The 13,567-nt window shown below is 47.3% G+C and overlaps 1 protein-coding gene across 3 annotated transcripts in view; it reads right to left on the bottom strand.

The window, feature by feature from the left end:
• Positions 1-1,604: 1,604 nt before the first annotated feature.
• The window catches only part of RARA (retinoic acid receptor alpha), a 186,876-nt gene continuing 174,913 nt past the window's right edge, over positions 1,605-13,567 (bottom strand). For all 3 annotated transcript variants that reach the window (XM_081838030.1, XM_081838029.1, XM_081838031.1), the window contains 5 exons: positions 10,380-10,540; positions 8,354-8,530; positions 6,648-6,852; positions 3,880-4,038; positions 1,605-2,998 (listed from right to left, as the gene is read on the bottom strand). In XM_081838030.1, coding sequence (XP_081694156.1) covers positions 2,784-2,998; positions 3,880-4,038; positions 6,648-6,852; positions 8,354-8,530; positions 10,380-10,540 — 917 coding nt within the window. In that variant the 3' untranslated portion in view covers positions 1,605-2,783. The remainder of the gene's footprint in view (positions 2,999-3,879; positions 4,039-6,647; positions 6,853-8,353; positions 8,531-10,379; positions 10,541-13,567) is intronic.

Below are 13,567 nucleotides of genomic sequence, written 5' to 3'. Positions count from 1 at the left end.
CAGGGCTGGAACAAGACTTTTGGTGGATGCAAAAATTGTGTTGTGGGCTCACATCAAGATGCATTTAGTCCAGTGTTCTGTTTTTACAGATTCTTCTGAAAGTTCGTAAGCAAGGCCTGAAGCTTTCCACACACACACACACAGTCAATTGTCCCTGGCAGCTATCATGGAGGTTCTACTGAACAACCATAATTAATTTGATGGCCTTGGCTAACCCCCCACTTTTTATTATAAAAAAGGCCATTTAAGCATTGGCTGAGCATTACTTAATTCACTTTCAGAAAACAGCTATCTGTTTAAATAAATAAATAAACAAAATAATTCGGTTTCTTTCTCATACACTTACCACTGCTCCCCCCCAACCAAATGCAGCAGTTGTGGGAGGATTTAAGCTCACAGGTATCTTTTTTTTATATGAAATAACAGCTTTATATACATATCTGAGAGGTGTGCAGCACATGTCCTTTGAACTGAGGAAAGAGCACTGGGGTGGGTGTGTTCTTGCTTCAACCTTCACCCCAATTTTGTTTATGTTTCTAGATTCAAAAGACACAAAAATCAATAATAATTTTGTGTGTGGGCCCTTCTCCGTTCCCCCACCCAAATCCCTCATCCTTACCCCAGTACATGGAGCCACTCACATTTTTCTTTCCTCTTAAGTGTGGTGGCGATTTGTGTTTTGAATCTATGGATAAATTGGGAGTTTTCCTTGCCATTTGTCTTAAACTTCTTGGCCAGGATCCAAAGCAGCTTGTAACTGGTTCTACAAACCCCAAAGGTCTGAGGGCTGCCATTCTGTACCCAGTGACCTGGGTTCAAGTCCAGCTCAACCCAGTAGGACTTAATTCTGAGCAGCAGGTCATCTGTTCTTTTAGATAGCTGTCCTATACACATCTACTCAGAAATAAGTGTGACTGAGCCCAATGGGGCTCGATTCCAGGTACATAGAGCAACAGCCTTACAGTACAATGCTGTGTCTACTCAAAGGTAAATCCCACTGAGTCCAATGGGAGCTAACCCTGGGCATAGCAAGGCAGAATTAGCACTGCTCTTCTTGAAAAGCGGCCCAACATCCACCCTGCCTTTACCCAGGTGTGATGGCAAGTGGTTTGTGATATGGCACAAGGGTAAAGAAGAGGGAAAAGGACCCGCACTTTTCACTGGGATTGTGTAAGGCTCTAGAATTGGCTCTTTAAAAGTCCTGACTGGCTTTTATCCCTCCTGCCCTTAAAAAAAGGGGGGCAGGCAAAAACTAGTCTTCCCGGAAAAGAACAAAGTGAAAGGAGCCCAAGGAACTGAGAGATATTTCCCCTCACAAAACGCTTTGTGACAATTCTTATAAAAGGGAGTCTTAAGATTTAAGGGGGGGTTGTTGTTGGGGTGGTTCTTTTTGGTTAGTGAAAACGTGAAACAGTGCACAATGCTGGGTTTGGGTTTTTTTGACACCCCTACATCAGAAAGCTGGAGGGCTTTTGCTCAAAAGAACTTCTATCACAGCATTCATAACCCAGTCTTGTTCTCCCTCCACAAATCTTTTCAGTGCCTTCTTGAAGACACGTTCTGTCCATCGAAAGAAGCCCATAGCCAAACAACACAAACCCAGCCAAAGTTAAGTACCTTTTATCTCACACTGATTTTAAAAGTGCTCAACTGTGGCTAGAGAATACGGGTTAGCATTTTAAAAGAAAATTGTGACCCATCCGGTAGAAGAATCTGTGTCCCACCACCCTGATCTTCTCCTTGCCACACCCTCCTCCTAGAAATCCTCCAAATTCCAAACTTTTACAAAGTCTTCTTTTAAAATGTATTTATATATATTTTATATATATTTATATATATAATATTTCTTCCAATCCTTCTCTCCCTCCTCCTTTCTATGTGTAGAAGAAAAACCCTGAAGAACTAATTTTACTTCTCTCTCTCTTTCTTTTTTAATTATTTGCTGGTGTCGGTTTTTTTTTTAGGCATGTGGGGGGTGGGGGTGGACAAGGAGTGGGGAAAGGCAGGGTAAAGAGAGAAAGGTTAACTTTGGGTGGTCAAGTCGAGGATGGAAACGGAGCAATAAAATAAAAAAACAGAAAACAAGAAAACATTACACCCTTTCCCCTGAAACATCTGAAATGCAAACTCAACCGGGAAGAAAAGAAAAAACACCACTTCATTTTCACTGCAACAAGAAGCAGGCAACTCCTTAGTGAAGGTGTATAATGTGTGCACGACAAGGGTGAGAGTGTGTGTGTCGAGGGGGGAGGGGATGCGTGCCACATAGGAGGTGAATTTTTCTGTAATCAGTTGGGTTTTCTTTTAATATATATATATATAGATATATATATGTATGTAAAGTCTCGCTCCTAGATTTTGAGCTTCTGTCCTTCAGATTGGCTCGTTGATCTTTATCCGCAGAGTCCAGATCTTCCTGGATCAGATGATCTGTGCCTCTCCAAGGGGGGGGGGGGATGTCCCGCAAAGGGGGGGGGGTCTTCATTGCAAAAGTGGAACCCTGTTTTGCTGGAACCGTTGAACGAAGAGTAGCGTGCTGGCATGGAACAGTACGTGTAAGCCCACCCCCCTCGGGCCCAACTGCAGCCCACGCAGTGCTGTGGAGGGGGAGGGAGGAGAGGCCACTTGCAGCGGCCTGCTGTCCCATGGCTCCCCCCACCTTGCCCCAACCCTGCTCCTCAGACGTTTTGTCCAGGCAGGCCCCAGGGAGCAAAAAGACCAAAGTGTGCAGCAGGCAGCCGGGAGGGTGGGCGTCAAGCAGCTTGTCCCGGTGGTCGCTGCGGTCACGGTGAATGCGTGGCAGGACTGCTTCTGTTGGAACTGGGGGAGAGGCTGGGGCTGCAGCTTCCCGGAGGGGGGGCGAGGCTTCCTATGCGCGACGGGGCTCCTGCCGAGGCCCCCAAAGTGTCCATGCCTTCCGAGTTCTCCAGCATCTCCTGGATCAGCGGCGGCATCGATCCAGGGATCTCCATCTTCAGCGTGATCACTCTTTCGGCACCTGCGGGGGGGGGGGAGCAAGGCAGACAGGCGACAATGCCAGAGGTAGGTGCCACGTCAGTAATAACTCACAAGGCGCCAGCGAAGTTAACTCTTTATTCAAAGGGCAGCTTAGCAGACTAGGCCCAGTGAGCACAGAAACTCTTCTCTGTAGGTCTTGCCCAAAGGAGGCAGTTGTGAGGACTGAAGGTCCCCGTCTTCCCACAGCTCTCTAAGACTCGTCCCTCCCCCAGGCCCTTCCCAAGCAATCTGAGATTCTGACGCCTTGCCTGTCTTTGCTCTCTGCTCTCTTCATACCTTTTCTGGTTCGGGAGGAGGGGAGGTGGGTACTTGCAGGAGGGGAAGACGCCCTGGCTTCTTCAGCAGCCTGCCTCCAGCCTGCTCTCTGCCACAGCCTCTTCCTGCTCACTAAACCCTGTTGCCTCTTCTGCTTCCAACATCTCCTCCTCCCAGTCTGACCCCTCTTCTCCCTCTGGCTACTCATAGTCACCCCACCACCAATCCCCTGGTTCTGAGCCTCCTTCCTCTGGAGATTCACCTTAGGGGTTCCCCACAGATGGTGCCTCCCCCCCACTCCTCTGCATCCAGCCAGTCCATGTCTGGGTGGGTGGGAGAACATAACTCACACCACCTCTTTGCTGAGCCTCCCCTCCTCGCCCTGCACTGGGCAGCTCAATAATGGGATGATCCTTGGCAACAAATCCAAGCTTTGCCCCCGGGTCACACACTCTTGTCAGGGAGCTGCAAGCAATCTCAAGCAGATGCTTTTGAATACCTGTCTGCTGCATTCACGCTTGGGAGTTTTTAGGCATTTTAGGCACGTTTCAAGTCTGAAAATGAAGAGAGAGACTCCCTGTGCAGAACCCGGAGCCCCGCCCTCACCCTTTGCGCTGATGCTTCTCAGGTCCGTGATCTTCATCAGCATCTTGGGGAACATGTGGGGCTTGCTAGGCCTCCTCTTCCTCACGTAGATTTTCAGGGCTTCCAGCAGTGGCTCCTGCAACTTGTCCACACGGTCCGGCTGCTCCAGGTCTTGCCGATCTGGGCAGAGGGAGGGGAGGGCAGGCATTTAGAAAAACAACAGGCAAAAAATACATCTGGCCAACACTCAGAATACAAAAAATAAGAGAAAAATGTGCCTAGTAAGAGCCATCGTCTATGAATCTAACGGGGAATTTGTGTTGTATTTATTGATGCATGCACCACAATACATGGATACACACCCACACCCATGGCCAAAATCACTTCTGAGACTATGAGAGGTATTATTCCCTCCCCCTCCCAATTGCTTTGCATTTTTAAAAGATGCACAACAGGCAGAAGTTACACAGCTGCAGTTTCTTCTTTCACACCTGTGGAAAAGAAGCACACACCCCATGATCACGAGACCATGTGTGAGCAGGTGGGAACCACTGCGTTCCAGACAAGCCTAGAAAATTTCTAGCGGATGGAATCATGCAAATACAGAATTCACACATGCTGCTGCTGCGTTTTGAGACCACGATTTTCCTTTGTTTTCAATGTCCTTCTCTTGTTCTAAGCCCCAGGCTCCACAAATGAATTTGCCTTAGGGTATGGGTTACATCTCACACTTGAGGGCCACAATGGGGTTTCCTACACTTCTAAAAAAACCCCACAACCACCCACAAAAAAACCACCACACATGTTGCTTGCTGCATGTGATGATCGCACCATAGGTCTGTTTTGCAAAAGGCGCATCTGCCAGCGAAAGTTGTGACTTTCCAGTGCCTGCACACAGCAAGATTGCCATGCTTAAAAGCTACAGATCGCAACTGCGCATGTGGTTTTCGCACTCTTCCCTACACAGTAAAAGTCAGTGCATGTGGGTTCCACGACAACATTGTCACCAATGTGGGGAACAAGCTTCCTCTAACCTTTCAGTCATTAGCATTGGTGTTTGAAAATATTCTGAACCTCATAGCGCATGAAGGCAACACCATCTCTCCTCCCCACTGCTGAACCTTGCAAAAAACTTCTCTCCTTCATCAAAAGCTTTCAAAAAAGTAAGTAAAAAGTTTCATGCCTGCCACCAGATGGTGCTGTTGGACAGGGATGTCCCCTATTGAAAAAGCCCTGGCAAAATATAAGACGTGCAAGGGTTTGCGATAATTCACAGATTGTAGTCAACAAAAATGTTTCTAAAGGAACAATATCGGGTGCAGAAAGGCTCAAGAACCATCTCACTGCAACAAGTGATCCTGTTATGGCCCTTTCCCCTCCTCTTGCTTCAGAGGAACCTTGGAAACAGTATTTTGGTGCAAAGGCACAGGGGGTCTCAATTCTCAGCATCTTCAGAAAGTAACAATGGTTCGGACCGACTGGGTTTCTAGAATTCTTTTTTGGGGGGGGGTGTTGCACCCAAATACTTTGCTCTAAAATAAATATAACATCACTCATAGACCCCCTGTGGAGGAGGGCAGGCTTACAACCATCCTTGTTCATGTGAATATAATTTTGCCTTGGGAGACTCAAAGCCCCGTGGCTGCGTCTCAAGTTTAAGAGTTTTAACATTCAGGAGCTGCAAATGGCAAATGATTTCCTGGTCTTTTAACCCTACTTCAGACTGCAATATGATGAGGGAGTTACATACTTGAGTGCTCTCTTGTCAAAATAAAATTCAACAAAAATCCCTGCACATGAATAAATAGCTTATCAGGGAGAAAACGAGACCAAACTCTTGACACGTTTGGTCTATGTACCAAGGAGTTACTTTGTTTTGCTTTAAAGGAAGATGGGAGATAAAGTCACAGAAATTTAGATGGAATGGTTCAGGGAAATGTTTGCTACAGGATTCCAATGGCCGTTATAAACTGGCTTTTTTATTAGGTCTTCCTTAAGCGATTCTCATTTCAAGCAAACAGTTTTGGACTGCTTCCATCACTACAAATATTCACTTCTGGGAACACTCGCCCAAGGGAAACAACAAAAACCAACTTAAGAAACCAACACTGGGGAACTGGACTTAACACTTCTGAGTGCAAGGAGAATCCTAAAATCTGAATTCTAGGAGAATCTGGCCTGTTCCCTCCCCAAGGCCCCATCGGCACTCAATGTTTAAAGCAACATCATGCCACTTTAAGGAAATGTAGTTTGTTAAGGCTGCTGAGACCATTATTTCCTCCGTAAAGCTACAAATCTCATGAGTGGTTTAACAATCCATGTGTCTTCTGAGGGAACTCTGGAGGGGCCCAGGTGAAGAAGCTGTGGTTTTGCAAAACTTTAGTTTTGTCTGATTATCAGGGCTTGAGGGACAATACACACACATACAGAGAGAGCCAGTGTGGTGTAGTGGTTAAGAGCGGTGGACTCGTAATCTGGTGAACCGGGTTCGCTTCCCCGTTCCTCCACATGCAGCTGCTGGGTGACCTTGGGCCAGTCACACTTCTCTGAAGTCTCTCAGCCCCACTCACCTCACAGAGTGTTTGTTGTGGGGGAGGAAGGGAAAGGAGAATGTTAGCCGCTTTGAGACTCCTGAAGGGGAGTGATAAAGCGGGATATCAAATCCATATTATTATTCTTCTTGTACATACACAGTGCAAGAGCTATGATTATGACTATATGCATCCACTGACCAAACCCTGAGAATGGAGGACATCAGTCCTGCTCTCAGTCCCAGTAATGGTGCTTACCCCCGCATATGAGGCAGATAGCGCTGAGGAGCCCTGTTTCGGCGTCATCCATCTCGAGTGGCAGCAGCTGGTTGGCGAAGGCGAAGACCAGGTCTGTGAGGGGCCCAAACCCTGCGTTGTGCATCTGAGTGCGGTTGAGCGTCAGGCCGTCCGAGAACGTCATGGTGTCCTGCTCTGGGGTGTAGCGCGTGCATATCCGTAGGATCTAGGAAGGAGCATGTGGGAGAGAGGCATACATCACACAAAGGCTCCCAATGCCTTCCACATTCCGCAATGCTATTACAGTGGTACCTCTGGTTACGTACTTAATTCGTTCCGGAGGTCCGTTCTTATCCTGAAGCACCACTTTAGTTAATGGGGCCTCCTGCTGCTGCCGCGCCGCCGGAGCATGATTTCTGTTCTCATCCTGAAGCAAAGTTCTTAACCTGAAGCACTATTTCTGGGTTAGTGAAGTCTGTAACCTGAAGCGTATGTAACCTGAAGCGTATGTAACCCGAGGTACCACTGTAATTGGTTACTATGAGGTGGTGGATACGGGTTCATTTGTGTGCTTTTTTTAAGAGTTGAGAAGCAGAGTATGGAGCAAGCTTGTTTTCTGCTGCTTCAGAGGGTAGGAGGAACCAAACCAATCAATTTAAACTACAGTGGTACCTTGGGTTACAGACGCTTCAGGTTACAGACTCCGCTAACCCGTAGTACCTTGGGTTAAGAACTTTGCTTCAGGATGAGAACAGAAATTGCGTGGCGGCAGCAGTGGAAGGCCCCATTAGCTAAAGTGGTACCTCAAGTTAAGAACAGTTTCAGGTTAAGATTGGACCTCCAGAACAAATTAAGTTCTTAACCCAAGGTACCACTGTACAATCATATCTCAGAAGTCAAATGGAATCTGTTCCAGAAGTTCGTTTGACTTTCAGAATGTTCAGAAACCAAAGTGTGGCTTCCGATTGGCTGCAGGAAACTCCTGCAGCCAATCAGAAGCCACGGAAGCCCCATCAAACGTTCAGGTTCCAAAGAATGTTCGCAAACCGGAACACTCACTTCCGGGTTTGTGGTGTTTGGGAGCCAAAACATCTGAGTACCAAGTTGTTCAGGATCCAATGTACGACTGTACAAGAAAGGAGGTTCTGGCTATACTTTAGGAAAAACCTTTTTGCTGGTGAGAGCTGTTCCAAGAGTGGAATGGATTGTGGACTCTCCTTACAGAGGGGTTTTAAAACAGTGGCTGGATAGCTTGCCTGCCAAGGATTCTTCAGCTGTGATTCCTACATTGCAGCAGTTGAACTAAATGACCCTTGAGAGTCCTTCCAACTCCACAATTCTCATGTACTCAGGCTCCTCTACCCCCTATAGCATAGATGCTTCGACTAGTCCAGGGTTTCCCTAACTTGGGTCTCTAGCTGTTTTTGGACTACAATTCCCATCATCCCTGACCACTGGTCCTGCTAAGCTAGGGGTGATGGGAGTTGTAGTCCAGCAACAGTTGAAGACCCAACTTTGGGAGACATTGCACTAATGCGTTGGGGATTCACTACTGGACCATGGAATGATCTAGGGTGGATAGCAATGGCAGCACGGCCAACATAATGATAAAAAGAAAAGGGTTCCCCAGTGCATGGTCTTTGGTTCTGCGGAGGCTGAAGATGTCTGCCCTATAGGTTCAAGGATTCCAATGACTAGCCCCTGTTGGAAGGAGGGGTGGGACTCACCAGGATGTCTAGACAGGCGGCTTTCAGGAGCGTGATCTGGTCAGCGATGGTGAGTGTGGTGAAGCCTGGCAACTGCTTGGCGAATTCGACTGTCTTGATGATACACTTTGTGGACAACTCACTGAACTTGTCCCACAGGTCGATGTCGAGAGAGACCCGCTGATCTGAACTGTTGTTCTGTGGAGCAGGGAGGAGAAGAGACCAGAAAGTCAGCATGAAAAGACGGAGAGGAAAAGAGGGAGAGCTGAATGCATTTGAGATGGGGACAAAAAGGGGGGGGTGGATTCCAGCCCACCCCCACCCCAATTGAATTGGAAGATTAAGAAGAAATAGATTCTCTGGCTACACTGTCTGGCCACCTTGCCTTCCCGTGAAGTACATGACTTGATCATGTTTTACATTTTTTTCCCTTTAAAAACCTTTTTATTTTAAGAAACAAGTAGTATTCCAATGTAACATATACAGAATAAACACCTCTAAACAGTGACAACAATGCATGAAAACATAAAATCCAGGCACAGGTGAGGAGAAGAATTTATTATATTTTTGTGTTTCTCTGTCATTTTGGGGACTATCTTTAAAAGTAACATCTTCCAACTACGGACAGCTGTTAAAAATGCGAACGAACATTTCATGAGTGCCACATCTGCACATATCGGGCTGGGACTTGTGTCTCGCCATCTTTCTGAACTGCTGGCCTAACTAAGCAGCTCCTCTTGAGAGACTCAGCTTTCACCTGAGCAGTCCTGGAAGCTGCCTTGCGTAGGCACTGTAACTAAAAGACGGGATGTATTTATAAAACAACACAAGCAGGTTCCTTGCCCTTGTGGCTGGATAGAGGAGCCTAAGTAATGTGGCAAGGGCCCAGGGGAAGCTCAGGAGCATGGAGAATGGGGCTGCATAGTCCAGCTAGCAGAAGGGCCATTGCAAATATCTCAGATTCCATCCCTGGTTAAAAGGACCACAAAGGAAGTGATATGGAAAGACCTTTTCTCTGCCTCAGATTCTGAAGAGCTGCTCCATGTGGAATGAATGGACAATTAGTCTGGACTCTGCTAAAGGCAGTTTCAGAGGGAAAGCAATGGAATAATAATAATAATAATAATAATAATAATAATAATAATAATAATAATAATTTATTATTTGTACCCCGCCCATCTGGCTGGGTTTCCCCAGCCACTCTGGGCGGCTTCCACAGGAACCAAAAATACACTAAAATATCACACATTAAAAACTTCCCTGAACAGGGCTGCCTTAAGATGTCTTCTGAATGTCAGGTAGTTGTTTATCGCTTTGACATTTGATGGGAGGGCGTTCCACAGGGAGGGCGCCACTACCGAGAAGGCCCTCTGCCTGGTTCCCTGTAGCTTTGCTTCTCGCAATGAGGCAGAACGATGGGGGTGGAGACGCTCCTTCAGGTATACTGGGCCGAGGCCGTTTAGGGCTTTAAAGGTCAACACCAGCACTTTGAATTGTGCTCAGAAACGTACTGGGAGCCAATGTAAGTCTTTCAAGACCGGTGTTATGTGGTCTTGGCGGCTGCCCCCAGTCACCAGTCTAGCTGCCGCATTCTGGATTAGTTGTAGTTTCCGGGTCACCTTCAAAGGTAGCCCCACATACAGCGCATTGCAGTAATCCAAGCGGGAGATAATTAGAGCATGCACCACTCTGGCGAGACAGTCCACGGGCAGGTAGGGTCTCAGCCTGCGTACCAGGTGGAGTTGGAAAAGCAAACCAGCAAGGACCAAGGTGCTCAACTAGCAAAACTGATCAAGGTTGCAGAGTTATGGCTTGTTTTGTTTTTGTAGAGGAATTTCAGGGAGTTGTCCAGCACAAGTAGAGCACAAGACACTTAATCTCAGGATCATGGGTTCAAGCGCCACACTGGGCGGTATCATAGCCCCAGCTGGGGTTCCCCACCCCACCCCAGCTGACTGCCTATGGTTCCCACCTTCCCGCCAACTGCACCAATCAACACTTCCAGCTCCCACTTCCCTCCCACTGCCTCTCTTGGGTTGCCACTCACCGTGGTGTACTTGCCCAGCTGGCAGAGGGCAGGGAAGGTCTCCTGGTGGGCTTTGCGCACTTTCTCTATGAGGTCCTCCACCTCAGGCGTGATGATGTAGCTCTCCGAACATTCCTGCTTGGGGGCGTCTTTCTTCTTCTTGTTCCTGTCGTTCCGGACGGCTGGAGAGGAAGGCAAGCAAAGAAGTGAGGATCGCAAAAGTGAGGACCGGCGCTTTCCGAGAGAGCCCTAAAGGGAGAACCAACCCACCCTTCCTCATCTTTGGCCATGGCCATTATTTGTGATTTGTTATATAACTATTATAACAACAACAACAACAACAACAACAACAACAACAACAACAACAACAACGATAAATGGAAAAAGAAAAAGAAATGCACTTAAATGGAACCCAAATGAGATGTCTGATACTGAGTCACACCACTGGTCCATCAAGCTCTGTTACTGTCAACACAACCTCAAGGATTTAAGGCAGGCAGGGGGTATTCCCAGCCCTACCTGCAGGTGCCAGGGATTGAATCAAAGAGCTGGAAGGGCCCCCCAACCCATGGCAATGCAGGAATCTCAACTAAAGCATCCAAGACAGATGGCCATTGAACCTGGGGCCTCCTACAAATGAAGCGTGCTCCCACCACCTCCGCAAGGAAGGCATCCAAGAAACAAAGCCACACAAATACAACAAAAATGCCTCCGCTGATTGTCGTCTCTCAGCATCCTTCTCTACTGGCTGTCCGCCCTGCCCCAGCTCCACGGACAGATCAGCCTTCCCAATCCAGGCCACTGTGTGTTACGCTGGAGAGTGAGCGTGCAAACTGAAAGCGGGCCTGCAGATCGAATAGCTCCTGAAGTCCCAAGAAAGTGATCACAACAGCGTTCGGAATTTGCCAGGTGCATTTGGCACTTGGCCATCGGCCACTTGCTGCGACCAAGTGAAGGTGCCTGAGGCCTCCACCATCTGGGGGTGCATGCCTGGGGATCCTTGGATCTTGACTGTTTTAACACACTAGCTGAACACATCCTGTAGAATTCTACCCATGATCTTTTATCTGCACAATCAGAATGGGATTTCAGGAACCAAAAAGCTGTATTGAAAAATACGACTTTCGAGCTGTCTGGACCACAAAAAGGCAACTAGACATTCCGTTTTGGTGACTGTAACCCTGGTTTAAAGAGGCATTCGGCACCTAGCTTATATAGCTGAGTTTCTAACACTGGTTTGCAACTAGGTGTTGCAGGAGAGGAGGGAGACACCTCCCCTACCTGCCCCTATAGTAAACTGGAGCCGTTCCCAATCCTACCTTAGTCAGTCCTGGAATGCAAACAGAATGTATTCATTCACCAAATCATTTACTTGGTGCCACAACATGCCACAAGACATCTTGTTCACTATGTGGCAGCTTTTCATGCCCCTGGGAAGCTAGGAAAACACAACCTGGCCTCATGACGGATGTGTGTGCATGCAATATGTGCAAAGGAGCATGTGTGTGGGCCCGCATACCCACATGCATGTGTGTCCTTTCCAGAGCTCAGTGACTGGCAGCCGAAGCAACAGAAACCACGCATTTATCCAGCTAAGTGTGGTTTTCTTTGCTCCCAGAAATATTTAACCATTATATTCTTACTTCCAATCTCAGTCTGTTTGTTTAGTTCAGCACTTCTATACCTTTTCCCCCTTGGTGCCAAAAAAAGCAGCACCTGAGATCACATTCAATCATCACAGTTTTTAAAAGTCATTTCCAAAAAAATCACAGAGATGCTTAGAAATAGTTATCAAAGAACAAAGTGAAAAGAGAGAGACGTGCTTAGTATAAAAATGAGCCTTCTTCATGATCAATGAAACTTTAACCAGCAGCTGAAATGTCAAGAAGCAAACAGTTTGAGGTGCCTGCTCTGGAGGCACATATTCCAGAGCTTGAGAATCACCACTGAGAAGGCCCTGCACATGTGTACACAAAAATCTATCAACCCAACAGAAAAGAAGAGTCCAAGTGAACATGAGATTGCAAGCATTTTTCTTCAGGGGGAGTGCAACCCCATCAAGGGAAAGGAGAACAGGCAACCCTCCAGACCTAAGCTAGCTGCCATCCTAACCTGTGTCTTGTTTGACCTGCTCCACTTTCAGCCATTAGTTCCTGAAATGTCTTCCTCCCCTACATTAGTGCTCCCTAAGACCTACCAGGGGCGTCGTCCTCATGAGGACCATCCACTCAGCAAACTAAGAGTGGAATTCTCTTCCACTGGAAACTCGCCAACGCCCAAATCTCTTAAGGAAGTGTTCACAACCTTCTCTGCACAAGCTGTTTATTGGCACATTGGGGGGCGGGGGAGAAAGCTAGCAAAGGGAGCGGAGCTCTAAACGTTTGTTATGTTGTGCCAAGGTATCTGAAATGGGTTGTTTCCTACATGTCTTCCCGTGAGCAGCTCTCTCTCTCTCTAACCTGCCAGGAACCCTAAACATGAGAAGGGGCTAGAAATTCAAGCAGACAAAAGAAAGTCAAACCAGAGCCTCTTAACTAATTTAATTAACCTACATAGAACAAAAAACTGTTCGCAAATTACAGAACTAAGACCCAGGGGCTGCTAAACAAGACGTGGCCACATGCATCAGATTTGTGGCGTTGCCTCTGCGTGGAAGGGATTTATCGAGGCAAGCACAAAGCTTTGTGTATGTGTTTTTTTTTTGGTCTCTCTTGTGGTATTATATCCTTGCAAAGTAGGATAATTCCTGGAGAAAGTCATGTGGGAATGCATGGTTGGTGTGTACCCTTTTGGGGTTTAATTTTTCCTTAAAAACATACACACACTTATATCTATATATTAATAAAATAAATACAAATCGTGAGGCGGTGGTAACGCCAGATGAGTCTTTCGCTCACAGTGGGCTGGTACATTTCACCGCCTTGCCTGAGGGAGGAGGTGGGGGCGGGAGGGAGGGGGATAATTCGGAAATCAGTCATGTCTGCTTGGCAAATTCAATAAAGCGCAGTCCAGACAAGCAGTTGGGGCGGGGGGGAAATACTGCATCCATCATCACATAGGGGCTTGGGGGGGGGGAGAAAAAGCAGCTGGCACAAGGAGAAGTGTGTGTGTGTGTGTGTTGTTGGCGCATCTTAAAAGCAGATTTGGGAAAGGTGCCCCCGCGTTCCTCATTTTCTGCGCCCGCTCCCTAACAAACATTTCAGTTTGGT

The sequence above is a fragment of the Podarcis erhardii genome, assembly GCF_964252035.2.
Source record: "Podarcis erhardii genome assembly, chromosome: 13".
In the NCBI taxonomy this organism is placed as follows: Eukaryota; Metazoa; Chordata; class Lepidosauria; order Squamata; family Lacertidae; genus Podarcis; species Podarcis erhardii.
This window is presented reverse-complemented; position numbering and strand designations above follow the sequence as displayed.